Source organism: Solanum stenotomum, chromosome 1, assembly GCF_019186545.1.
Source record: "Solanum stenotomum isolate F172 chromosome 1, ASM1918654v1, whole genome shotgun sequence".
Taxonomy (NCBI): Eukaryota; Viridiplantae; Streptophyta; class Magnoliopsida; order Solanales; family Solanaceae; genus Solanum; species Solanum stenotomum.
Window position 1 is genome coordinate 100,423,556 of NC_064282.1, and position 26,690 is coordinate 100,450,245.

The 26,690-nt window shown below is 33.2% G+C and overlaps 4 protein-coding genes across 4 annotated transcripts; 2 read left to right on the top strand and 2 right to left on the bottom strand.

The window, feature by feature from the left end:
- Positions 1 to 973: 973 nt before the first annotated feature.
- LOC125853684 (probable prefoldin subunit 5) lies at positions 974 to 6,002 on the bottom strand. The gene is made up of 4 exons (XM_049533410.1): positions 5,742 to 6,002; positions 4,652 to 4,755; positions 3,275 to 3,352; positions 974 to 1,372 (listed from the first exon to the last, which is right to left on the bottom strand). The coding sequence occupies exons 1-4, from the start codon at positions 5,917 to 5,919 to the stop codon at positions 1,289 to 1,291; spliced, it is 444 nt and encodes a 147-aa protein (XP_049389367.1). The 5' UTR covers positions 5,920 to 6,002; the 3' UTR covers positions 974 to 1,288.
- A 2,304-nt stretch (positions 6,003 to 8,306) lies between these two features.
- LOC125875495 (uncharacterized) lies at positions 8,307 to 12,153 on the bottom strand. Its single transcript, XM_049556478.1, has 3 exons — positions 11,997 to 12,153; positions 10,809 to 10,974; positions 8,307 to 8,793 (listed from the first exon to the last, which is right to left on the bottom strand). Exons 1-3 carry the CDS (start codon positions 12,067 to 12,069, stop codon positions 8,538 to 8,540), a joined length of 495 nt encoding a protein of 164 aa, XP_049412435.1. The 5' UTR covers positions 12,070 to 12,153; the 3' UTR covers positions 8,307 to 8,537.
- Positions 12,154 to 16,785: 4,632 nt separating this feature from the next.
- Positions 16,786 to 19,526, top strand: LOC125853316 (thioredoxin X, chloroplastic). Its single transcript, XM_049532988.1, has 2 exons — positions 16,786 to 17,200; positions 19,069 to 19,526. The coding sequence occupies exons 1-2, from the start codon at positions 16,862 to 16,864 to the stop codon at positions 19,273 to 19,275; spliced, it is 546 nt and encodes a 181-aa protein (XP_049388945.1). The 5' UTR covers positions 16,786 to 16,861; the 3' UTR covers positions 19,276 to 19,526.
- Positions 19,527 to 22,715: 3,189 nt separating this feature from the next.
- LOC125866190 (sugar transport protein 10-like) lies at positions 22,716 to 26,630 on the top strand. Its single transcript, XM_049546504.1, has 3 exons — positions 22,716 to 23,191; positions 24,095 to 25,047; positions 26,176 to 26,630. The coding sequence occupies exons 1-3, from the start codon at positions 23,059 to 23,061 to the stop codon at positions 26,608 to 26,610; spliced, it is 1,521 nt and encodes a 506-aa protein (XP_049402461.1). The 5' UTR covers positions 22,716 to 23,058; the 3' UTR covers positions 26,611 to 26,630.
- Positions 26,631 to 26,690: the final 60 nt, after the last annotated feature.

Below are 26,690 nucleotides of genomic sequence, written 5' to 3' on the forward strand. Positions count from 1 at the left end.
AATGGATGACTTAAACGGAAAGTAAGTTCTTTGGATCGATATATCGTACGACGTAATGGATATCTTGATCCAGATCCAATCAAATTCACGATTAAAAATTTTAAAACTTAAATCTCAAATTTTTAATTGTAACATATAGCTTGTGTTTGGACATGAGATATGAACTCAATATTTGAACATGTGATTTTGAATCATAATTTCAAATCTCCAAAAATAAAAATAAAAAATGATTTGGGGATTCCAAATCATAACTTTAATTTTATTTTAAAATGTAATAATTTTATATTCTATATATAAAAAGAAGCCCGTGAAAAGATTGTTCATACCATATGAAAGAATTATATTAAAGGATAACTAGTAGTTATTATTGTTGACTGATAAATCTTTACAAATTTATGTGTATTTAAAAATTTGTAATCACAAACACTTAATAGATGAATCATGAAACTTGCAATTTATCAATGCAACCCCTAATTATAATATTTCGATATCTTATTTATGAATTATGATTTGTTCATTTGGTAAAATTATATAGAAATAGTTTATTATTATTATTATTTCACAACTTAAAAAGTAAATTGTAGTATGACAATTCCAAACTTGTTATGTTATTCTTGAGCCAAGGGTCTTTCAAAACAACCACTACCATAAAAAAGGTAAGGACGTAAGGTCCGCATACAGACCACCCACCCACCCTCCCCACTCACTTGTGGAAAAAGTTAGGGGCGTAAGGTCTACATACATACCACCCTCCCATTCCCCACTCAATTGTGAAGAAAAAGCGTAAGATTTGCATACACATCACCCTCCCCGTTCCCCACTCAACTTGTGGGATCACACTGAGCATGTGTTGTAAGTTTACTGTAACAACACCTTTTTGTCTTCCCACACACTCACACATATAGTTGAAATAGAAACTTGAACAGCAGTTAGAACTGTACTATGGTGGCACCAACTAAAAGACATTCCAAGGTAAATCATAAACTTCTTGTCATCAACCAATGTTTGCTACAATGGAACAGATGATCATCAATCATCTGTTTCTCGCGAAAGGTAAAAATAACACAGGGAAAAAGTGGGGGTGAAATGGAGGGAGGTACGTTGAACACTCGTTGAACTTCTACTCCACAGCTCCAGCAATACTAATTTAGACAGAATTTGGTACTCGTAAAGTTCTTTGACGCACATGAACTCGTTGAGTTATCAACGAAGGAACCTCCACAAACGTAACTTTTAAAAATGTTACAAGTAGGCACCCAAAAACACGGAAAAAAAAAACAAATATGATCTATTGTGCTGGAGCAAGTTGTCTCAATTTAGCTTGCAAGATAACACCAGTTTCATCAGCAATACTTTTCTTCTTCGTCGCAACCTGCATTTGTACAAATGATTACTAAATCAAGAAAGGGCTTTCCATAACAAATGAAGAAGATGATTAGAGTTGTTTTTTACCAAACTAGAAATCCAAGGAAATCCTGACAATATCATCTGCATAACATATATTAAAGGATAGAAAGATACTCCCTCCATTTCAATTGGTTTGTCTTGCTTTCTTGATGTGAAGCTAAGCAAGGACATTGGAAATGCACGGAAAGAATAGAAGTAGAGGAGTGGTCAGTTGCTGGAGAACGTCAAGGGGAAAGAGTATGAGAAGGATAAGAACAGGGAAGTAGTAGATAGGAAGGAAGTAGAACATCAACGTCACAACAGAAGGAAAAACCTGAATTAGAACAGGTGGCACATAGAGAAGGGGAAAATCTGAAGAGTCGGAGGTATGGAATAGAATATATATGAACCATTTGAAGGAATATTGAAGCTGCAATTTATAGATCTTTCACAGGAAGGAAACTACGATAATGAAAAGCACGAAAGAATCGATAGGTCAGTTTAGGAACCCATATTGTTGAAATTTTAGCACAGCCTTTTCACATATAAATGTGTGGTAGGTTAACATGGAGAAGTTTTATGATCAGGTAGTTGTAGGCATTCCAAAGATATCGGGAATAAGGTGGGGTTTATACTTGAAGATAACAAGTTTACCGGGATGCCTTATGTTGCCATTTAACACCTCTGAAACTCTTCTCTATTTTATTTTGTACCAGTCGCTTATGCTTGAGAAAGGTGGCATTGAATCCAACCTCCTGCCTTGATCGACTCCTCCATTCATCACCTACAGGCTACCATGGAAACCTCAACTCTCCCAATCTCCTTTTAGGGATTACACTAGTCCCTCCGTTCATCTAAGCTAAGCAATAGACTCTAGGAGTCTGACCTTTTCCCTACAATCATTACCCTTAGCGACTTTCCTCTCTGGGGGTTACTGTCTGTGGGACTGGCTAACCAATGAGATAGACCAGGTTCAAACTCAAGCTTGTGAGCTTACAAAAGTCATAATTCTGACAAGGAAATGAAGAAGGTTTCTCCAGGAACCTGTTCTGGATGGAACTTGTAACAACATGAAGGGGAAAACTTCAGACAATCTCCAACACCCTTCTCTCAAAACCTAAATGCAGGTGGAAGTGATATATGAGAAAGTAAAAACGGAATGGCATATAAACATTATAGCCTTCTAATGATATCTGTCCTAGAGAGAAGACATCCATGAAGTCCACATTAAAGGTGGGTAATCCTGCAATGCAAGCTTTTTGAGCAAGGGTAAGCAGCTTGCTAAGCTATCTTACCATGATATAAGGAGGAGAAAGGCGATACATATTCTTTCTAAACCACTTGCCATTGACTGAGAGAAGGTTACTAAATACTCAAAAACCTTTTTGTAGATATTAAATGTCCAACTTATTTTTCTGAACTCTTCTTTACGACAGAAATTAAGCTTATGCCAGTAACAACACTGTTCTTGATGATTTTTCTTAATGAGTTTAGCCATGTAGTGTGTGTGTTGCATGACAGAAGCCACATGATGTCCTCTAAAACCAACTTCTTGTATATTTGCAATAGGTGTACACGGCTGAGAACGCCTTGAAACCCATTAAAATAATTTTTTCAATTTACTTCTTCTCACATCAATCACCCCGAGTATCGAAGGTTGGGTTACATTAGATAGATGAAATAAGACGATATATCAATAGTCATAGGACAGCAGAAATATCAGGTAGGATTGTTACAGATAGGGTACTCAGTACACCAGAAATGAAACCCCCGAGAAGGTTTGTGCATGGAGAATTTATGTCAAATTAGAACACAAATAAACTAAAATAAACAGCTCAAAACTTGCATATAAATTCGCTCCACCAAGTGAAACAAAATGGATACTTACATCAAGAAGCTGCTCGTAATTGGACTTTAGCAGGCTGATTTTCCGCTCACAGTAATCTTTTCCTTCTGTCATAGTTTTCTATTCAAATAAAAAAAAGAGCACAATCTTAGGGCTTGAACCTTCTAGTATAGGACCATGTGAAAAGATAATATATGGCTTTCTATAAATGAAATAACTGGAGCATGGAATAACGAACGTGTTCTTTTCAATAATGCTACAACTACAGTCCCTTAGATTCACGAGACATCGCCTACTGGCTACTAAGGACCAGCGTCCAAGGACATGCCAGACTGCTGATCTTACTTAAGCACTCAACGTCACAAATAGCTTTATTTCTTGAAAAAGTAAAGGTAAATGGATGATCCAGGAACTACATATAACATACTTCTAGGTACATGAAAGATACATCTTTGAAGAGAAATATAACTTACGTAGACCTATAAAGACCAGAAAATTCAGAATAAACATCCAACTACCTAAACCTAAGAAAACTAAATAACTACAAATGGTAAAAATAAGTGTCCACTAAACTTCTTTTTCAGTCCAAACAGAAGATGATAACCATAAAAAGATATTTAGCATGTCGAAAGAATTTTCTGAATTAATCATAACTACATTGCTTTCAGCATATAGCAACAAAACCCATTACACTTTCCTGGAAAATAAACAACTCATTAGCACAGAGGAAAACTCAATCTCTGCAAACAACCCTCCTCAAACAGACAATACCAATTATGAGCCCAAATAGAGAAGGTAAAAAACAGGAAAAAGAAAGTCTGCCAAGAGCAACACAATTCAAAGTCTCACGTTCCTCAAGAATCCAAAGCAAGTATGTCAGTCACAACCAAGGTACATTACCAATGAACTTAGAATATGCTCCCCCATACAACTCTCTTTCCAGTTTGCTACACTTCAAAATGTTTGAGACCAACATTTCTATACTACTTAACTTCCAAAATACAAGTCCATTAAACTATTCAATATATAAATTTCTGATATGGTTTTCTTATGACTTAAATCAAACTAACTTTTCAACTACTGTGTTTATTTCCTTTCACTACACCAATATAATTCAAAAGTCAAATTTAACTCCTTAAATTCTGTGGGAAATCAAACATTTACTCATAAAATAAAACTTTGCTTAGAAATAACTATACACATGAAAAAAAAAGTCATCTTTACTTTAGTTGCATACACAGAAGCATCTCCAATGCTCACCCCATCCTAATTACCCCGGAAACCCATCAATCACCCAGCACCACAACAAAAAAATATGTAAATTTAGATTAAAGATCGTAGATTTATCGATTCAATTAGCAGAAATAGATAGCAAGCCAAATGTCCCAATTACAGATGCACCAACAGATAAATACATACCTCAACAAAATATCCAGTGCCGACATCTACCAAAACCTTATCAGCATCATCTAGTGTCCCCGGCACATATAAAGACGCTGTTAAAGGCACCAACATTTTCTTCCCTGAGACAACACAATAAGAAAAACAAAACCCATATCAGAAACTTCACAGTAAAGTCAAAAGAACAATCTTTTACACCTAATTCCTAAAAGAGCATTTTGCAGTACAAGAGGGATACGAACCAACATTTTCTTCCCTGAGCAAGAAACACAGTATAAAAAAACCAAAACCCATATCATGTTAGTAAGGTTTTCATTGATGATAACAAGGTCAACTTGGCGGTATACAAGAGACATACCAATCTCTCCAAACGATACCCAATGTTCTATACAAACAGGAACTGCATGGATGCATCACATGAAAATAAGGATACTACTCATCGATTGAGCAAAACTCATCTCCACCCCATCTCATAAACTTCACAATAAAGTCAAACACACACTCTTTTACACCTAATTCATAAAAGGGTATTTTGCGTTACAAGAAGGATATCAACCAACATTTTCTTCCCTTAGCAAGATAACCACAACCCATATCATAAATTTCACAAATGAAGTCAAAAGAACAATCTTCTACACCTAATTCCTAAAAGGGTGTTTTGCAGTAAAAGAGTGACACAAGCAACAATTTATTCCCTGAGCAAGAAAACACAGTATCAAAAACCAAAACCCATATCATAAATTTCACAATAAAATTAAAACACCAATCTTTAACACCTAATTCCTAAATGGGTGGTGTTTTGCAGTACAAGAATGACACAAACCAACATTTTCTTTCCTGAGCAAGACAACACTGTATAATAAACCAAAACTCATATCATAAATTTCACAATAAAATAAAAACACCAATCTTTTACACCTAATTCCTGAAAGGGTGGTGTTTTGCAGTACAAGAGTGACACAAACCAACATTTTCTTCCCTGAGCAAGACAACACAGCATAACAAACCAAAACCCATATCATAAATTTCACAATAAACTCAAAAAAAAAACAATCTTTTACACCTAATTCCCAAAAGGGTATTTACCAGAACGAGAATGAACACAAACCTTGAGGGCGTAGTGACAGATCTTGAAGGGCATTAGATGCGATTTCGAGTCGAGTAGTTGCAGTACGGATATTGTTGAGGCTATCTTGAAGGAGGTTCACTTCTAGATCGGCTTGTTCTTTGAGTGCTTTTAGTTGCTCCACACTCATCTTCTCTATTTCAAGTGTTCTAGACGCCATTTTCAATTGCCCCCTTCCTCCCAAAAACCCTCTCTGCTGCTGCTAGAAGAAGCTTCTCGCAAAGTGTTGAATAGTTGAGCTTATGGGAATTGATTTTAGTTTTTGTTTATTTTTATTTATGTATTAAAAATAATATATATAGCATAGTTTTTATAAAAACATTTGTTTAGAAAAGTATTTTCTTTTTTGGTAACCATGGTAAAATATTATCATTACCATCAAAGAACAATCATCATCATATATATATATAAAAGAGAACCTTAGACCCGTGACGCCACTACAAATCAGAATTCCTTTTTAATTAATTTATTTATAAAATTAGTCTTCCATTTTCATGAAAAGTTGCGAAATTTATGAAAAGTTGTCACTTTATTGAAGAGTTGCGACTTATATGAAAAATTATGAATTTTATAAAAAGTTGCGACTTTAATGAAGAGTTGAAATTTTTATGAAAAATTGTGATTTTTATGAAAGGTTGTGACCTTTCCGAGGATTGCAACTTTTCCAAATAGTTGCAACCATTTCGATAAGGCACGATAAATATTTGTTCACACTATCCTTTGTTCTCTATAAATAGAGGGATTTCCTCTCATTTTAAAACAACGAAAATTATGAACCACTTCTTCTTCTTCTTCTTCTTCTTCTTCACAATTAAATATATGTATTTTTATAGTCATTAATTTATGTTTATGCTATTAAGGATAAATGATAAAATGTAATAATTTTTATTTTCCTTTACATTATTAATGTTTATTACCACGTAATCTTGTATGTAAGATAATATAATACTTTAATTTTAATGATCGATAGATTTTAAGTATTATTTTATAATTTCCATGATATTAAATTCTCACGCGAAGCGTGAATAATTTTACTAATTACAAATAAAGAGCACTTATTTCTGATAACGGAGGGTAGGGCTCCTACCAAATGCGAAAACTAATCACATAGTAAATGCTTAATGAAATGCCTATATTTACGTGTTTTCTTTGAATTATTACTTAATTGTAATCACATAGTAAATGCGTAATTTTCTTCCAACCATATCATAAATCTATGGTATCTGAAATCAGTGCAGACTTATTGTTTGGAGTGTTCTTTACATTTTTAAATTTTGTATATTTTTCAGGATAATTATACCTTTAATCATGTTTATGAATGTAAGTCTCCTATTGTTAATATCATATTTTGCTATGTGATAGTAATATAACGGATAGTTATTATACTCTCTCTGTTTAATGATATTTGTCTACTATTGACTTTGCATACTTCTTAAGAAACTATAAATAAAAGAATAGTTTTACTATATCACCCTTTGAATATAATAAATGTAATGTTTTGAAAAATGTACATAGGGAAATGACTATAGTTAATGATAAGGGCAAATTAGGAACTAAGTGTAAAATTATTCATTGATTTCATAAAGTGGAGTAGTAATATTGTTGGACATCTCAAAATAGTATAGTAGACACTATTGTTGAACATATGGAGCAATATTTTGTGTTAATTTTACATAAACTAAACAATATACTAAAGAAGGGATAATAATACCAAAATTAAGGATGTGTTTGATAAGAATGATTTTATTTTTATTTTTTTCATTCGTTTTAGTCTTGGTGGATAGAGTTATAGATTACCTGATACTTATTGGCGGAAGATGACATATATCTCGTGAAATTAGTTTAGGCGCACAAACAAGAATCATAGCATGCATTTCTAAACAATGACTAGATTATTTAAAGATGAAAATATCCTTTTAGAATAATTAATTCATGTATTATTATTTTTTAATAGCGACAATAAATCGCATCTCGTCATCGCAAAAACAATTTTTGTATTATTAATTCACGCATAATTTACTTTTAATTCAAACAACTATTGGTGTTGTTTGGGAGTTTGATCTCCTATTTAAAAACTAATCAAAATTAATAAAGTTTTTAAAACTTTAATCACCTCATAATCAACTTCAAACGTGTGAGTATAAAGTTAGAATTTCAAGTCTCTAATTTAACAAATTTTTGACTTTTTAACTTTACATGTATGTCCATAAAACAAGCGAGGGGCAAAAGTTTAAAATCAACCTATTTCGACGGTAATTGGGTGTAACTAAATGGCTCCCCTACAAATCAAAAGAGATAATAGAATAATTCTCAAAGCTAAAAAGGAGTAAACTAGAATATCATTCTTGCTCAACAAGTGAAGAAATTTATTTACAACATCAACACCCTTTGAAATCACACAAGTACGGTTTGAAAAAGATGGTGCGTACGCAGCTTTGCTCCTATCTTGTGAAAGTAGAGAGGTTGTTTCTGAGAAACCTTTGGCTCAAGTAAAGCATGTAAAAACAAATATAGAAATGAAATACAGTAGTAAAGAAGGAGAAGAGATCATCAACAACAACAAATAATATGGTAACGGAAACGATTTTTTAAGCTCATTTAGTTCTATAGACCTATAGTTTTAAATAAATACCCCATGAAGAAGGAAGCTTTTGCTTTAGCACAAACTGCAAATTTTTGGCAGCCAACATACTATTAAAAACACCCTCCGAACCCTTACGTTTTCAGCAATGCACAGCCGAAAACGAAGAGTTTAAGGCCATTTTCAGGAGGAACATGTCAAGACTCACTAGGAATAACGTTAAAGAAATGATAGACCTCTTCTTCGTCAATGACTCCAACCTCTGTTGAACAAACTGAACAACATACACGTTTATATGTCTTGCCCATATCAGAACCCGCTTCAGCTTCAGAAGATCCACGCCCTTTCTTACCCCTCTTTCGTTTGCTTCCAAGATGTGCCACCACTTGTTCACTCTTGATCTTGCAATTGACCACAAACATTGCTCGGTACTGTGTAACATTCTTTTCATGCCTGCATTATCAAGATTACATCAATTCTGAATTGCATATATATTATCCCACCCACTAAAAATCTACAAAAAGGAGCAAAGAAAGCTCGCATCAGACATAAAATGCACCAAGGCAGTTTCTTGATTGAACAGCAGATGAATTAATGGTCTTAAGATCGAATGGCGACTCAACAGGATTTCAGTTTACAAGTCAATTGATAATAATTGAACTGGGTAATGTCATAAAGGTGCGTTAGTTCAATGTATAGTAAGAAATTTTATGAATTATTACTTATCAAACAAGAAGATTTCAGATTAATTCTTGCTTTCACCAAATGCACTGAACCTAGGCTTCTACTATTCCAATCAAGCAAGAATTAACGTCATACCAGTTAAAATATTCTTTTTATTTATAATTATTCTCAATCTAAGTATTGTTGATGGAAATGACGCACTTATCGATACATAATAAGATAACATGAAATTCTCTCCTTGACCATCATTTATCTGGTATCACTAGAAGGCTACTGCAGTCTCCATTTCTGCCGTGTATCCAGTTGATCATTACCCCCTTTTGCTCCTATTTCATCAAAAGAGTTTGTATTGACTCTAAGAGCCTGTTTGGATGGGCTTATAACTTATGGCTTATGCTTATAAAAGTCATACTTTAGAAATCCTAACATATGACTTTTGGCTTATTTTTGTTATTTTGACTTAAAAACAAGTGCTTAAAACTACTTTTTTAATCTTATCTAAATACTACAGAAGTGCTTAAAAGCACCTAAAATAAGCCAATTCAAACAGGCTATTACACTATTATTAGAACTGAAAAATAGTGGCAGACTCAACCTCTTACCTATGCAGCGCACCCTGTTAATCAGAGTGAGCAACATCAAAAATTCCAAAAATCATGTTATAGTACGAACAATATCCAAACATCTGAAATGATACTACAAAATCAAGGTCCAACATACTGCACCCATAACTTTATGCAGGAAAAAATATTTTAACAACTCCGAAAAATGCAAATCCTACTTTTAGGATATCTCTTCTCCTCGTTGCTACATAAACTTTCCTAGGAAGCGCATAAACAAAAGTAGAGTTATGAAGATCCGAATATTCTGGCTGACTGTTCCTTCCATATGCAGAGGCGTATCTAGAGGGGGTGCCGTGGGTTCACGTGAACCCATGCTCCCCTCTCTAGATTATATATAGTAGTGTTATATTTTTAAAAAAATATTTAAATATAGATGTGTGAACCCATGTTCAAAGTATCATATAATAATGCGATGATGATTGGGTGCACTTCTCTAAGTGAGAGATAGAAATTTAAATCTTATATCTATCTTGTCTCTTTGAGTAACACTTTTTCAAGTGGTTATCAGTTACACTTTTTCAAGTTCAACTAATTTTTCTTTTGTTATTTTCCTTTATTCTTTCAAAATTTTCAACTGTGTTACAATGAGAATTCCTAAAAAATTTAGCATTGTAAATTTTTTATATAATTAAATCAAATGTGTATATTAAAATTTAAAACTAGTAGTATTATATATTTTGGACCTATAATTTTTAAACTTTAATGGTTCATATTACGAACTAAAAGTCAAATCGATCAAATTTATATTTAAGATACATTTTTTCGTAATCGTGCACCCATCTAGCCGAAATCCTGGATACGCCTCTGTCAGACCATATGTTTGACCATTTTCAAAAAGTAATGGTTTGAAAATAAGGACCCAAATCAGTATATATGTTCGAGAATGCAAAAAGATCCAAATTAGTTGCCTTAAAAGGCAGTTCATTTAGTATTGGAATGGAATGGAATGGACCTGCATTGAGCAGATGGATATAGAAGATTCATATAGTGATACAGTCTATACAACTCAATTGGAATTGAACATAGTTGACTGATTGATTGGTTGAAGAAGAACTAAAATACCAACAATTCCAGTGGTAAAATAATAGAAACATGCAATCAACTATATGGTTGTTTTATATTCAAATCACGGGGATATTCTAGAAACGAAAAAGGTCATACCTTTGACAATCTAGACAAAGGGTGGTAAAACAAGCTGGACAATTAAGGATGGCATCAGAAGTACGACCACCCCTTTTCTTTTGGACCCAGACTTCATCTTTGTCATCAAGCTCTGGATCATAAAATTCTGGCTTGACGGAGTAATCTATCTCATCATCATCAGAAACTGACAAAACAACAAATTTAATATGAATTAGAGAATAACTCCTTATTACACTAAATAATGCAACAAGAATGTTTCATCCGAAGGAAAACTTACATATCTCAACAGTCCGGAGGATTTGTCTTTTCGATTTAACAGCATAAGCAACAAATTATCCTCTATAGAAAATATTAGAGGGAAAAAGGGATCTTAGGGAGTCCATACTCCATAGCACTAATTGGTAAAAGTTCACATCGAATATTCAGGGTTGGTAGGTGATCTGATTTGAATCTGAATTTCTAGCACATGACTACTAACATGAATGGCCATTTAAAACCAAGTGGTGTAGCTCATTTTATCAAAAAAATTCATGGACTTGGTAGTGTCATAATTTCATGTTTTCAACCTGCACCACGTACCTCGCCTATTCTGTTGAATGTCTCAATCATAACCAGATTTGTGCAACCTATTCACCAGATAACTAAGGAAGAAAAAACCATTCAGAGCTATGTCTTATGAAGCTCTTCACTTTCCTCTCCATTCCGACGTGGGATTCACCTAAAGTGTCATGTGCACCTCATATTCAGAGCTTGCCAGCCTAGAAGCCTGTCAATCCTACTTCACCCGTCCTCATCACAGTTCGTACAGCATTTTAGCTTCTCTAACATAAAATATACAACTAGTTAGGACTGGGCATTGGATCTTTTCATACAACTAGTTAGCAGCCTTAGTTTTAGCCTCTTTCCTGTAATTCCTTCTCTACTCTATTTTCTGTTAAATTTTCAGTGAGCTCCAATTTCAGATTGTATCAGTAAGGTCAATTTTACATAAACAAATTAGAATATCAATCCATCAATCAACTACGCCTCACTCAACTCAAACTAGTTGGAGTTGCCATACGACTAATGTATACGAGAACAGAAATTAGCTTGAGGAGCATTAAAGACACTATAGATATTTCGATTTCGCCCATACGGTGAATGAACATAATTAGGCGAATCCCCAAAATTTCTACAAGCTCTACCAGTTACAAACATAATCGTTACCTGTTTGCTGAGAGTGAGATGGCGATTCTTCTCCTTCTTCTTCTTTATGCGTTTCGTCGTCTTTATTGTTCATCGCTCTTTTGGTCTCGCGATGCCGGAGGAAATTGTGCCGGCGCCGGTGACTGTGAGTTGTTCTAGTACAAAATTTGTTTTGAGATTTTTTTTTTAAGGAAAAATTATATATAATAACAAACTATTAATTCAAATTAAATGTTATAAATATACTTTGATTTAATTGTATCATATAACAAACTATTGTTATTTTCGCCACTCTCCCTGGTGGAATCTCGCTTGCCACTCTTGCCTCTCTCGCTTATACAAACAGAAACGAAATGTATAAATTGTGATTTTGTTTGTATAAAACGAGAGAAAATTGTATATACACATGCAAATATATATATTTTCATCTTATACACTTATAATTATACAATACAAATATTTCTCTGCCCATTTTTTTTTTGCGTTTCTCTCTTTCTCGTTTTGTACATACACAGATTATACAATTGATCTTTTGTATACAACTGTTTTTTTTTGTATATGTATAGCGAATTATACAATTGTCTTCTTTGTATATGTATAACGAATTATACAACTGTTTTTTTTTTTTGTATATGTATAGCAAATTATACATATATATGTTTGCTATGAAGCGCAATTATGCAAATTTTGCTACAACATACAAATATGAATTTTGTGTTTGCTATATGTGAAAGTTACTTTTTTTTTTATAGCTAAAATGGTCCACTAAGTTTGAGATTGATCATTTGTGTCCTCTTTTATGCATTTGTGTCATCTGTTCATTTTTAATTGTCATTGTATTTTTTGAAAGTCAATTTAATTAATTTTTAAAGTGAAATTAGATTTCATTAATTCAATATTTTAAACAAAAAATTAGATATTTAAAAACTATACGAAAAATACTATAATTTGCAATTTTTTGCATATCAATATGATGAAAAAATATATTGTAAAATGTTAGTCAAAATTCTTATCGTGTAACTCTAAAAAAAGAAATCATGACAATTAAAAGTGGACGAAAGGATTATATTATTTTAATGATATAATATTTAAATAGATTGTATCGCTTTCTATCATTGAAAAATAAAAAATATTTCATATATTCAATTTTATTCATTTTATTTTTAATTTTCTGATTTTTGTTTTCTTTCTTCATTTTTAAAATATAACAAATTACTTTTTTCACCAATCACAGTATTCAAAATACGCAGATAAATTGTACTTTATTTTATTTTTTATATAAATATAATTTTGTACATTAGTGTTCAAGTCATTTTTCTTAACATATAATTTGCACAACAATAATTTAACTAAAGAAATTTGCATTATAATTTGCATTTTTTATAATAATAAGGCAAAATAATATAATAGACCTTTGTACTTTGTACCAGTTTGTATTATAGATCCTTCTACTTAATATTTTACCGATTGAACCCTTACACTTAGTAAAATACAATATATCAAATTCCTCCGACCATTGACCATGCTGGTAAGAGAGTGAGACCACATGTCTGGTAAGGCAAGTGAACATCATATTTAAATTTTAAAAATATTTAAATTACAAGAGAATAAAATATTAAACTTTTTAAAAAATTCCTTCTTCTTCACCCAATCACCTACTTTTTCAGCCATCCCCATTTTTGCCCAGCTTTTTTTTTTCTTTCTTTCATCTTCTTTAGGTGGTCTGGTACACCAGAGGCGGCGAGGAGCATGCTAGTACGCCGAAAGCAGCGAGGAGTTTCCTGGCTTTCTGGTACGCCGGAGAGCATAGGGGTCCCTGGTGGTTCGCAGGAGTCGTCGATGGTACGGAGAAAGGAAGACAATGGAGAGGGAAACGAGGCGGGTGAGGGGCAAAGAGTTGGTGGTGACGGCTTATGGTTTTGGATTTGTGGAGGTTGGAGAATGAAGAGGTAAGAAAAATAGTGAGGGTGTGCGACGAAGATGGAGACAGATGAGGGAGAGAGTACGTGTTTGTGGTCTCACCGACAAGAGGAGTGGTGGCAGTGGTGACTTGCTCCAGTGGTTGGGCTATTTAACGGTGATAATGATGATGTGGGGAGACCCAAAATTTTAATTTAAAAGAATAAATTCAAATTTTATTTGTAAAAATTGCATCAAAACTATATTATAAAAAAAATGGTGTGACAAATTTTATCTAACATGGAGTATGACATCAGCGTGATTGAGAGTCATGATGAGTTAAAACGGTTCAACAAGTTGAGTTTAAATGAGTTTAGGAGTTGAGATGACAAATGAGTAAGTAAAAGGGTTCACAATACAAACTGGTACAAATACAAAGGTCGACCATACACCCTTTTGCCTCATAATAAATGTAAAAATAAAATAAAATAGATTAATTAAAATTACAAAAATTGTTAAGGATTATAGTGGAATGGTAAATACTTCTTTGTTTTTAACTACACTGGTTTAAACAATGAATATAGAATCGTTTTTACTGGAAAGCGATTTGCCCTTTAAAAGTGAGATTTTCCAAATGCGAATTTAGATTATTATGCTCCAAAATAAATATTGAATACTGAATGAAAATTATAACTTTTTTTTGCATAAATGAATAAATAAATTTATCCAAAAAAAAAAAAGTAATACTCACATAAAATGGTACATAGGAGATCTTGAGGGGCCACGTTTGCACATTTTCTGGCCATCCAAATCTAAGCTGGGTTTTAGCCAATGGAGTTTCGACACGTTTGCGTCTTCATAGAATTCTATTATTTTCTTTTTAAAAAGCGTTTATCATTTGTAATTAAGTTGTTATATTGTTTTATCTATAATTATCTCTCTATATTTATATACTTTATATTATATGATATATGAAATGATGAATTGAAGAATATTTTTCTAAAAGTTTTGAATGGATTATTATACTTTTTACTTGAACACCAGGGGAAAAAAATATTATCTCATTATATTGAATTTAAATTTTAAATTAAAGATAAAGTAACTCATTTATCGCATACTTCAACATATTAGGTCCCCTTCTCAATCCCGCTAATGATCCTAATTGTTGATAACTTTATTGACTTCCTCCATGAATTTAGCAGATATTTTATTATGCTTTCTTAAGGTAAATGTCACGATTTTTTCATTGATGATGAGGAGGAGATTTGAATTTTACAATATAAAATAACTAGAATGATGTATCTAAAGGATAACATAACATATTGAATATTATCTCATAAGTGAAGTTTGAAAAAGATAATAAATTTTATTCTAGTGCTCAAAAATAATCTTTCAAAACTCTGTAAGTTCTCCATTACGTATGTGGATTATCTCTATATTATAGAGTACACAGATAACTTTGATAATAGATAACAATTTCTAATCACATAACTTTACAATAATTCTACAAAGCTTCCACATAATTTCCTATAGACTATAGTGTTTTACATTGATTCGACTAATGAATGTTCATGATTCCATAATTGAACTAATTCCATACCTATTCTCATAAAAAGATAAATAAATTATTTTTTACACAACTTAATGTATACTACATGGCGGAATATCATTGGAGACTATGTTATACATTATTTGGCGTGCAGCAACATGAAATTAATATTAAAACAAAGCTCGACTACCTATTGACATTTTAACCTTATTTGCGATCTTCACAAATCACACCCTCTTATCTAAGGTCGTGTCCTTAGTAATCTAAGGATACATCATATTCTATCTAATCACCTCTTGCTGATATTTCTTTCGGCCTATCTCTATCTCCCATCGATCCCAATATATCCAACCTCTCACACCTCCATATGAAAAGATAGAGAAGTTATTTTCGAACACAACTTAAAATATACTACATGACGGGGTATCATTAGACTATGTTATACATTCTTAGTATACAACCAGGGTCGGACCCACATAGAGTCCGTCGGGTGCTCGAGCACCCATTAACCTCGTCTCGAAATATATATGTAGAAATTACGAAGTATTTGTATAAAATTAACATAAAGCATCAAATGAACAAATGATTTGACTGGTCCATTGACTCTTGGATGGGTGCTTAAGGCTCTTTTAGTGTTGTTGAGCCCGAGTTTGAATCTCATTGTTAACATGTCTTTTTTATATGAGCTCTCACAACCTTATCCGCCACTTTCAGAACAACATCAAATTATGCTCGACTACCTACTAACATTTTAACCTTATTTGCGACCTCAATATCCTTTTATCCAAGGTCATGTCCTCATCTAAAAATCATATTCTATATAATCACCTCGTCCTCATCTAAAAATACGTCATATTCTATCTAATCACCTCTAAAAATACATCATATTCTATCTAATCACCTCTTGCCTCTCCTTGTTTCCAATATATCTAACCTCTCACACCTGCTCACTAGATACTATGTTATACATTCTTGAAAAAAAAAACAAATATACCCCAAACTATGGTAAATGGTATGTCGATATCCTCCGTCATATTTTTGGGACATTGGTGCCCCTGCCGTTAATAAACTAGAGCATATATGCCCTTCATTCTAACGGAAGACTAAATAGGTACACATGACACAATCTTATCCGTTAATTCGATATTTAATAAATGTTGGGTCGGTTGATAAGATTATGATACGTGTGTATCCGTTAGTATAAAGGGTGGGGCACCAATGTACCAAAAATATGACGGATGGGGCACCAATATTCCAAAAATATGACGGATAGTATTTGCATACCATTTAGGATAGTTCGGTATATTTGTCCTTTTTCCCTGCGTTCTTTGGTGTGCATCAGCATGAAATTTCAGCCTAACATAGTGAAAATGTGTGTGGACCGGAAACACCTTCTTCTTTAGCGATAGCTGAAAAAGTTATCTCGAAGCATTCAACAATGGCGACAATGGCTTCCGTCGCTACTTCAACTTCGAGGATTTCATATCCTATCACTCATTCTTTCAATACAACTTGTAATTTCGCTTCTCCTTTTCGTTCTTCATTTTCTTCTTTAGGTTGGAAGAAAGTTAGGTTTTCGATTGGAAATCGAAGGGGAAAGTTAGGGTTTCGAAATTGTTCGACATTGAGGATAAGCTGTGGTGGATTGACGGAGATTAAGGAAGATGAATTCTCCGACGTCGTTTTGAAGTCCGATCGTCCTGTACTGGTTGAGTTCGTTGCTACTTGGTGTGGACCTTGCCGTTTGATTAGTCCTGCCATGGAATCCGTTGCTGAGGTTCTTCTTCTTCGTTTCTTTCCCTCTTTATGTTGTGTTATTCGAATTATATTCAATTAAATCTTAGATAGGAGGTCGTGGAGGATACAGAAAGTTAGTACTTCGTTAATAATTCACTGCTTAATAATCACTATATTTCCATTGAAATTTCTCATTGAAAATTGTTCGGCGAACTGTTCCCTCAGCAGTGAAAAAGGAGAAATGTTTAGTGGCTGAGAATCTGTTTTCCACCATGCATTTTTTTGAGCTGGTTTGGTGGGAATGAAATTGGAAAATCATGTTTTGTGATACAAATTTCCCATATTTCCGCAGATATTTTGATTGAATAGGTAAGAAAAGGAAAAATATTCAGTAGCTGTTCCCAATATTTCAATGAGAATTTGTTTGCCACCATGCGGTTTTCCAGGAATGAACTGATTTGGTGGGAAAACCATGTTTTGTAACACAAATTTTGCATTGATTCGCGTTGGGAAAATGGGGTGGTCAAATCATGTTCTTCTTCTTTTCACAATCTTTATTTTGTGTTATTGGAGCTCTATTCAATTAAATCTTCAATTTCCCTTTGTCAATTTGTTTCTTCAATAAGCATGTCTGATGAATGTGTGTTCGGTGTGAAGGAAAATGACTTCTTTTGTTTGAGTTGATGGTCAAAAAAGCCACTAAACTATTACTCTTTCGCTAGTTTTATACCTTCCTAAACTATCACATCTTTTGCATTAAAACACACTTCGATGCTAGTTGGCCAAATATAATTCCCACTCGACAACATGCACGTGTAGATCAACTTAGCGTCAAGGTGTGTTTTAGTACAATAAGAGAGTGATACTTTAGGTAGGTTAATGGAACAATAGATAGTTAAGGTATGAAACTTGTGAAAAAGTAATAGTTTAAGTGTATTTTTGACCATTAACTCTGTTCTTCTTTTGCTGAAAGATCACTTTTGTTGTTTGCTTAACTTGAATTATTTAAATGTTCTGTTCAAGAGTCAAGACCCCTTTTCCCATTTCATGTAGAAGAAATTTGTTCTATGAGAGGTATTTTGTTCATATTGAAATGTTGAAGAAATTCTTCAATGAGCATGTTAAACTGATTAAGAGTGTTTGGTATGATGGAAAATATTTGTTTTTTATTTTGCTAAAAAAATTATTTCCAGGCCTTGAAATGATCTGTTCAAGGCCCTTTTTCTCATTTCATATAAGAGTTAAAGATTCAATTTTTTTTTTCTTTAATGAACATGTTAAACTGATAAAAGGTGTATTTGGTATGAAGGAATTTCTTTTTATTTGTTAAAAAATCATTTCTGATGTTTGCTTAACTTGAGTTATTGAAATGTTCTGTTCAAGGCCTTTTTTCCCTTTCATGTAGAGTTAAAGATTCAATTTTTTCTTCAATGAGCACGTTAAACTGCTAAAAGGTGTGTTTGGTATGATGGAAAATATCTTCTTCTTTTTGCTCAAAAATCTTTTGTGATGTTTGCTTAACTTGAATTATTGAAATGTTCTCTTCGAGGCTTTTTTTCCCATTTCGTGTAGAGTTAAAGTCCAAAAGCTATTATGTGTCTGGTCCAATGTCCAAAAGCCTCTAGCCAGAGGATACCGTGGATTGATTGACAGCTTTGTAGTTTAAAATAGAACTTCAAGTGAGGAAAGATTGAGAAATTTTCATGCAGGAGCTAGTGAATGAGAGCTCTTCTCATTTTAGTATAGCTCTTTTTTATTTCAATTCATCAGCATAATGATACATAGTTATATCTTCTTGTGTTGAATCTTGAATCATTAAGCGATTTCTGTCTCTGGTCTTTCTTGTTCCTGATGTTTGAAGTAAATGCTTTTCCCTAAAACGTCATTTTCTTTACTTTTACCATTCAGGAGTACAAAGAAAAGATCACTGTTGTTAAGATAGATCATGACGCGAGTCCCAAGCTCATAGAAGAGTACAAAGTCTATGGATTGCCAACTTTGATTCTCTTCAAAGATGGAAAAGAAGTTCCAGACAGCAAAAGGGAAGGCGCGATAACAAAAGTTAAACTCAAGGAGTATCTTGATGGACTTCTAAAGACAGTTTCTATCGCGTAATATTCAGGGAAAAGTTTATCCGTTCTGGTATCTTCATCAGTCTACGATCGACGAGAGGAATTTTCTTGTCTTGTCGTTGTTGTTTATCCTGTTTTTGCCTATAAATTGATTTGCTTCCTTGATTTAGCCAAGAATAATGAGGATGCATTGTATATTTTAGCTGTATAATGGCGCGAAGCTGTTTGGATTTGTATATTTGAGCTGTCTATAAGATGAAAATAATTGTGTATTTCAGATTTATGTAATATGGTCTGTTCAAAGAGAGGATGATCGTATTTATGCATTTCCTTTTATCTGCTAACGTGAAATATTTTGCGCATTAGATTGCCCTTTTATGGTAGAAGCAGTTGACTCTTAACTTCAATTTATACTATTTCCTTGTGGTTTAAGAACAGTTTTGATTTATGTGCTGGGCCAGTACCCTATTAGAAGTTAATTGTCACAACCCAAGTCAATGATACATATTGTTTCCTTTAAACCTAGACTTACATGGATTTGTCTTTCAGGCTACGTCACATCAAGCCTCACGACCCAAGTCCATGACACGTACCTAGACCTGGATGGATTTGTCTTTCGGGCTATGTTACACCAAGACTTAAAAGGGAAAGAGTTTTAAAATAAAGATTATTTTTTTGGCATAATACATAAATGTGTCATTTAACTTAGCCTCGTTTCACATTTGTACCCTCCAACTTTGGGTGTGCATAAGGAGACACTTCAACTTGTATAAGATTGAACAAGTATACATATGAGTCTTACGTAGCATAATACACATATGACATCACGTAGGATGAAAATTGTCACATAGGATGTCACATATGACAAGTGTATATATTTGTTCATTTTTATATAACTTTAAGTGTCTACTTGTGCACACCGAAAGTCAGAGAGCATAAATGTGATCTAAAGCCAAATTAAATGACATATTTATGTATCATGCTTTTTTTTTTTTTGGACATTAATATATCATTGTAATAGATCTTTTGAACCGAATGTGGTTAATTTTTTAACTTGAATTGAAAGATAAAAATAAATATATTTGATGGAGTGTAATTAATTTAAGATTGAAAGCATGGTCTGATTTTCTTTTAGAAAATAACATTCAATTTAGAAATAGAAGGATAAAACTTATTTGAGTTTGAAATGATAATATTTTTGAATTAGGATAAGATAAGGAAAATAATACAACAGAAAAGACCATGTAACTGAAGTCCTAATAGCCAAAACCAAAAGAAATTGAATAATGAAAATAAAAAAGAGATAATATATTATATTTATGCCTTAATTAAATTAAAAGTGAAAATATAGTGAATCTAAAAGGGAGAATTTTCGCTTATAGCCACTCAAAAATAACTTAATTTTGTTTCATAGCTATAGTTTGTTAATTATGATTCGTAGCTACATGTTAGAGGGGGAGAGAGGCGAGAGAGAGGGCAGAGAGACGAGAGAGAGGGCAGAGAGACGAATTGTATATGTATATTTGTCGAATTGTATATGTATATCTGTTAAATAATTGTACATATGTAACTGATATACATATATATATATTTGTATATCTGGCGAGCGAGATTGAGAGAGGGAGGAGAAACGAGAGAGATTGGGAGAGGGAGAAGAGAGGCGAGCAAGAGAGGGAAAAGAGTGGAGAGACGAACTGTATATGTATATTTGTCAGATAATTGTATATATGTAACTGGTATACATATGTATTTGTATATCTGGCGAATGAGATTGTTAGAGGGAGGAGAGAGGCAAGCGATATTGAGAGAGAGAGCCGAGCGAGAGAGGGCAAAGAGTGGAGAGAGGCTAATTGTATTTGTATATCTGTCATATAATTGTATATGTATATGTATAGTTTGTATTTGTATATGTATAAAAGAGGAGAGGGGAGAGAGATGACGTAATTACAATTAAAATTAAGTTGTGATCCATAATTAATTCAAACTATAATTATGTTAGCTAATTAACTAGTATATGTTTGTTTATCCGCATAATTTTCCCTAAAAAATAATACCTAAAGAGTATATAGATTAATTTAAACAATGAAATAACTCCAAGCTATATGATAAGAGTTTTAAAATATAGCAATTTTNGATAATATTTTTGAATTATGATAAGATAAGGAAAATAATACAACAGATAAGACCATGTAACTAAAGTCCTAATAGCCAAAACCAAAAGAAATTGAATAATGAAAATAAAAAAGAGATAATATAATGTAGTTATGCCTTAATTAAATTAAAAGTGAAAATAAAGTGAATCTAAAAGGGAGATTTTTCGCTTATAGCCACTCAAAAATAACTTAATTGTGCTCCATAGCTATAGTTTGCTAATTATGATTCGTAGCTACATGTTAGAGGGAGGAGAGAGGCGAGAGAGAGAGAGGGCAGAGAGACGAATTGTATATGTATATTTGTCGAATTGTATATGTATATCTGTCGAATTATATATGTATATCTGTCAAATAATTGTATATATGTAACTGATATACATATATATTTGTATATCTGGCGAGCGAGATTGAGAGAGGGAGGAGAGATGAGCGAGATTGGGAGAGGGAGAAGAGAGGCGAGCAAGAGAGGGCAAAGAGTGGAGAGATGAACTGTATATGTATATTTGTCAGATAATTGTATATATGTAACTGGTATACATATGTATTTGTATATCTGGCAAATGAGATTGTTAGAGGGAGGAGAGAGGCAAGCGATATTGAGAGAGAGAGCCAAGCGAGAGAGGGCAAAGAGTGGAGAGAGGCTAATTGTATTTGTATATTTGTCATATAATTGTATATGTATATCTCTCATATAATTGTATATGTATATGTATAATTTGTACCTGTATATGTATAAAAGAGGAGAGGGGAGAGATGACGTAATTACAGCTAAAATTAAGTTGCAATCCATAATTAATTCAAACTATAACTATGTTAGCTAATTAACTAGCATATGTTTGTTTATCCGCATAATTTTCCCTAAAAATAATACCTAAAGAGTATATAGATTAATTTAAACAATGAAATAACTCCAAGCTATATGATAAGAGTTTTAAAATATAGCAATTTTTTCATAGAGATTTTGTTATATATATATAAAATCAAATGCACAAATAAGTTAAATTACAATTTGACATGATTAATATTATTACTTACGTATCACACGGATTTCTTATTTTATTCACCAAACAATAACTAATATTACTCCCATTTTTCATGCATGGTGGAAACAAATAAGCATCTTCATCTATTTATTTAGTATTATTGATTTCAATTAAAATTTTATTAAATCAATTATCATAAATTAATATCATCCACAAACATTATACATGGATAAAAATTCACTTTTTTTTTCTTCTTACAATTCTCTCCATCCTCATATCTCCTAATAATTTGCCCTATTTTGTGGATAATTCATAATTTTCACCTCTTATAAATACCTTATATTATTTTTAGAAAAATAACAAGCAAATAAAAGAGACAGAGCAGGCAACAAGTTTGCCGTGCTCATGTAGAACAAGGGAAAATAAATATTATCAAAACAAAGAAAAAAAAATCCAAAGGTCTTTCAAGAAGAAAAAAAAAAGATATTATTGAAATTTATATTTTAAAAAAAGGCCTTTGTTTCTTATATCCCTTGAAAATAATCTTGTGATATCCACACCACTATCCAATAGAAAACTCACAAAAGAATTTGTATATAAATTATTTTAAATAGTTATTTATTATTTTAATTAAATTTTTTTAAGAAAAAAGTTAGAGATTTTATTTTCGATAAATTCATAAAAAAAAAGATGGCAGGAGGATTTGCAGCAAGTGGTGGTGGAGGTGGTGATTATGAAGGAAAAGTTACAGCTTTTGTTATTATGACATGTTTGGTTGCAGCCACTGGTGGTTTACTCTTTGGTTATGACATTGGTATTTCAGGTAATATATTTTTATCTATTTTTTTGGTTTTTTTTATCAGTGTTCAGTATACACACAGAAGATAAGCGGAAAAAAAAATATGTATCAAAATATTAATGTAAATGTTTTTATTATGGATGTTCTTCTAATCCCTCTCTTGTCATACTTTTGCCTATACATTTTTAGTTATACCAAACACGTCATCTATCTATTAAACATATAGTAAAATGTCTTTTGTAATGGATGTTCTTTGAATCCCTCTCTTGTCATACCCTCGCCTATACATTTTTAGTCGTACACGTCCTCTATTTACTATCTTGAAAGTATGTCAGATCAAGTAAAACGTGTTTTATTATGGATGTTTTTTCAATCCCTCTCTTGTTGTACATTTGTCTATACATTTTAGGTCGTACCAATCATACCCTCTATCTACTACTTTGAAAGTATGTCAAATCAAGAACAAACAGTAAAACCTCTTTTATAATGGATGTTCTTTGAATTTCTCTCTTGATGTACCTTCGCATATACATTTTTAGTCGTACCAAACACACCCTCTATCTACTATCGTAAAAGTATGTCGGATCAAGAACAAACAGTAAGACGACGCCTTTCTGTAATAGTTGTTCTTTCAATCCCTCGCTTGTCATACCTTCGCCTATGCATTTTTAGTCGTATTTACTATCGTGAAAGTATGCCAGATCAAGAACAAACCGTACAATAAATGTTATTTGAACCCCTTTCATTCCGTACCTTCGCCTATACATTTTTAGTTATATCAAACGCGCCTTCTATCTACTATCATGAAAGTATGTCAGATCAAGAACAAACAGTAAAACGTCTTTTCTAATGGACCTCTTTGAATCCCTCTTTTCGTACCTTCGTCTATATATTATTGTTGATTTGATTTTGCTTCAAAAATTGCAGGAGGAGTGACATCTATGGATGAATTCTTACTCAAATTTTTCCCAAATGTGTATCACAAGGAGAAGAACTTGAAAGAAGGAGGAAGCCAATATTGCAAATTCAATGATCATATGTTACAACTCTTCACTTCATCACTCTATTTAGCAGCATTAGTTGCTTCATTTGCAGCTTCAATAACCACTAAAGCATTTGGACGTAAAATCTCTATGCTTATCGGTGGTCTAATTTTCCTAATAGGCGCGGTCCTGAATGGTGCAGCCATGAACTTGGGTGTACTCATTCTGGGGCGCCTATTACTAGGTGTTGGCATTGGTTATGCCAACCAATCTGTCCCCGTTTACCTCTCAGAAATGGCTCCACCTAAACTTAGAGGAGCGCTCAACGTCTGTTTCCAAATGGCTGTCACACTTGGCATACTCATCGCGAACCTTGTCAATTATGGTACCTCTACCATGAAGAAAAACGGTTGGAGAGTGTCTCTTGTTCTCGCGGCTGTACCTGCTGTTATCATGACAGTAGGAGCTGTTTTCCTACCAGACACGCCTAATTCATTGATCGATAGAGGGCAAAAAGAGAAGGCAAAGTCAATGTTGCAAAAGATTCGTGGTACAAGCAATGTAGACAACGAATTTGAGGATCTTATCATAGCAAGCGACATGTCTAAACAAGTCGAAAGTCCATGGGGTAACATTATGAAACCTAGGTATAGACCACAATTGACAGTCGCTGTCCTGGTTCCGTTCTTCCAACAACTCACTGGTATCAACGTCATTATGTTCTACGCGCCTGTCCTGTTTAAAACACTTGGATTTGGTGACGGAGCTGCGTTGATGACAGCTGTCATCACCGGACTTGTCAATGTGTTCGCCACACTTATATCCATATTCACTGTTGATAGATTTGGCAGGAGACCCTTGTTCCTTGTTGGTGGTACACTCATGATTATCTGCCAGGTAACAACATCCACCTACATTCTGCTCTTCTTATTTATGATTTTCTTATGGGGCGTACAAAAGGGAAAGTGAACAACTAATATGTGACTAACAGAGTATCACTTATGAGTTTCACATAAATCCAACAACTTTTGCTCAATCCACTAGATATCTGTAAACATTTGTCTGTCAGTCGATTTACAACCCTATAAACTTCAAATCCCGAATATGTACAACTACATTGAAAGCACAATACACTAAGTTAGTGTCACTAACTAAGGGGGGATAGAGTACTACTTATCATAATCTCACATAAACCTAACAACTTTTACTCAATCCACTAGATATCTGTAAACATTTGTCTGTCAGTCAATAATCACCCTATAAACTTCAAATCCTAAACATGTACAACTGCATTGAAAGTAGAGTACACTAAGTAAGGACGGATGGACACGTAAGCCCAAACAACTTTTTCTCAATCCACTAGATATCTATAAACATTTGTCTGTCAATCAATAACCACCCTATAAACTTCAAATCCTGAACATGTACAACTATATTGAAAACACAATACACTAAGTGACACAAAGTGAGGACGGATGGACACGTAAACCCAAACAACTTTTTCTCAATTCACTAGACATTTGTAAACATTTGTCTGTCAGTCAATAACCACCCTTTAAACTTCAAATCCTGAACATGTACAACAACATTGAAAGGACAATACACTAAATTAGTGACACGTAAACCCAAACAACTTTTTCTCAATCCACTAGACATCTGTAAACATTTTTCTGTTAGTCAATAACCACCGTATAAACATCAAATCCTGAATATGTACAACTACATTGAAAGCACAATACACTAAGTTAGTGACACTAAGTGATGACAGACTTTAGCTCAATCCACTACATATCTATAAACATTTGTCTGTCAGTCAATAACCACCATATAAACATCAAATCCTGAATATGTACAACTACATTGACAGCACAATACACTAAGTTAGTGACACTAAGTGATAGACAGACTTTAGCTCAATCCACTACATATCTATAAACATTTGTCAATCCGTCAGTCGATATACAACCCTATAAACTTCAAATCCTGACTAAACTAAACTAAACTCTGTTTTTTTTCTTATTGTAGATTGCTGTTGGTTCCATCATAGCTAGTGTATTTGGAGTGGATGGTCTAGGAACATTCAGCAAAGGACTTGGAAACATTACAGTTGCCATTATTTGTGTATATGTAGCAGCATTTGCTTGGTCATGGGGACCCTTAGGTTGGCTTGTTCCTAGTGAAGTTTTCCCCATGGAAATTCGATCTGCAGGGCAATCGATCAACGTCTCAGTAAACATGTTCTTCACCTTCATTATCGGACAAATATTCCTTACAATGCTCTGTGAAATGAAATTCGGGCTCTTCTTCTTCTTCGGAGGATTCGTGGTGATCATGACATTTTTCATCTTGTTCTTCCTCCCTGAGACTAAAGGTATTCCTATCGAAGATGTATCGAGGATTTGGAAGAGTCATTGGTTCTGGAAAAAATACATGCCAACTGACGAAAATACTCATGTTTAGAAATCATGATCATAATATATCGTAATCCCATTGTATTGGGATTAAAATGGATCGATGATCGTAAATATTGCTATTTTTCG

Excerpts from the sequence above, each read along its gene's own strand:
- LOC125853316 (XM_049532988.1), top strand. The coding sequence starts at position 16,862 with ATGGCGACAATGGCTTCCGTCGCTACTTCAACTTCGAGGATTTCATAT. Across the intron at positions 17,201-19,068 it reads CCATGGAATCCGTTGCTGAG|GAGTACAAAGAAAAGATCAC; the intron begins GTTCTTCTTCTT and ends TTTACCATTCAG.
- LOC125875495 (XM_049556478.1), bottom strand. The coding sequence starts at position 12,069 with ATGAACAATAAAGACGACGAAACGCATAAAGAAGAAGAAGGAGAAGAA. Across the intron at positions 10,975-11,996 it reads ATCTCACTCTCAGCAAACAG|TTTCTGATGATGATGAGATA; the intron begins GTAACGATTATG and ends TTGTTTTGTCAG. Across the intron at positions 8,794-10,808 it reads CTTTGTCTAGATTGTCAAAG|GCATGAAAAGAATGTTACAC; the intron begins GTATGACCTTTT and ends TTGATAATGCAG.
- LOC125866190 (XM_049546504.1), top strand. The coding sequence starts at position 23,059 with ATGGCAGGAGGATTTGCAGCAAGTGGTGGTGGAGGTGGTGATTATGAA. Across the intron at positions 23,192-24,094 it reads TTATGACATTGGTATTTCAG|GAGGAGTGACATCTATGGAT; the intron begins GTAATATATTTT and ends CAAAAATTGCAG. Across the intron at positions 25,048-26,175 it reads CACTCATGATTATCTGCCAG|ATTGCTGTTGGTTCCATCAT; the intron begins GTAACAACATCC and ends TTCTTATTGTAG.
- LOC125853684 (XM_049533410.1), bottom strand. The coding sequence starts at position 5,919 with ATGGCGTCTAGAACACTTGAAATAGAGAAGATGAGTGTGGAGCAACTA. Across the intron at positions 4,756-5,741 it reads TCTGTCACTACGCCCTCAAG|GGAAGAAAATGTTGGTGCCT; the intron begins GTTTGTGTTCAT and ends GTGTTGTCTCAG. Across the intron at positions 3,353-4,651 it reads GCACTGGATATTTTGTTGAG|AAAACTATGACAGAAGGAAA; the intron begins GTATGTATTTAT and ends TTATTTGAATAG.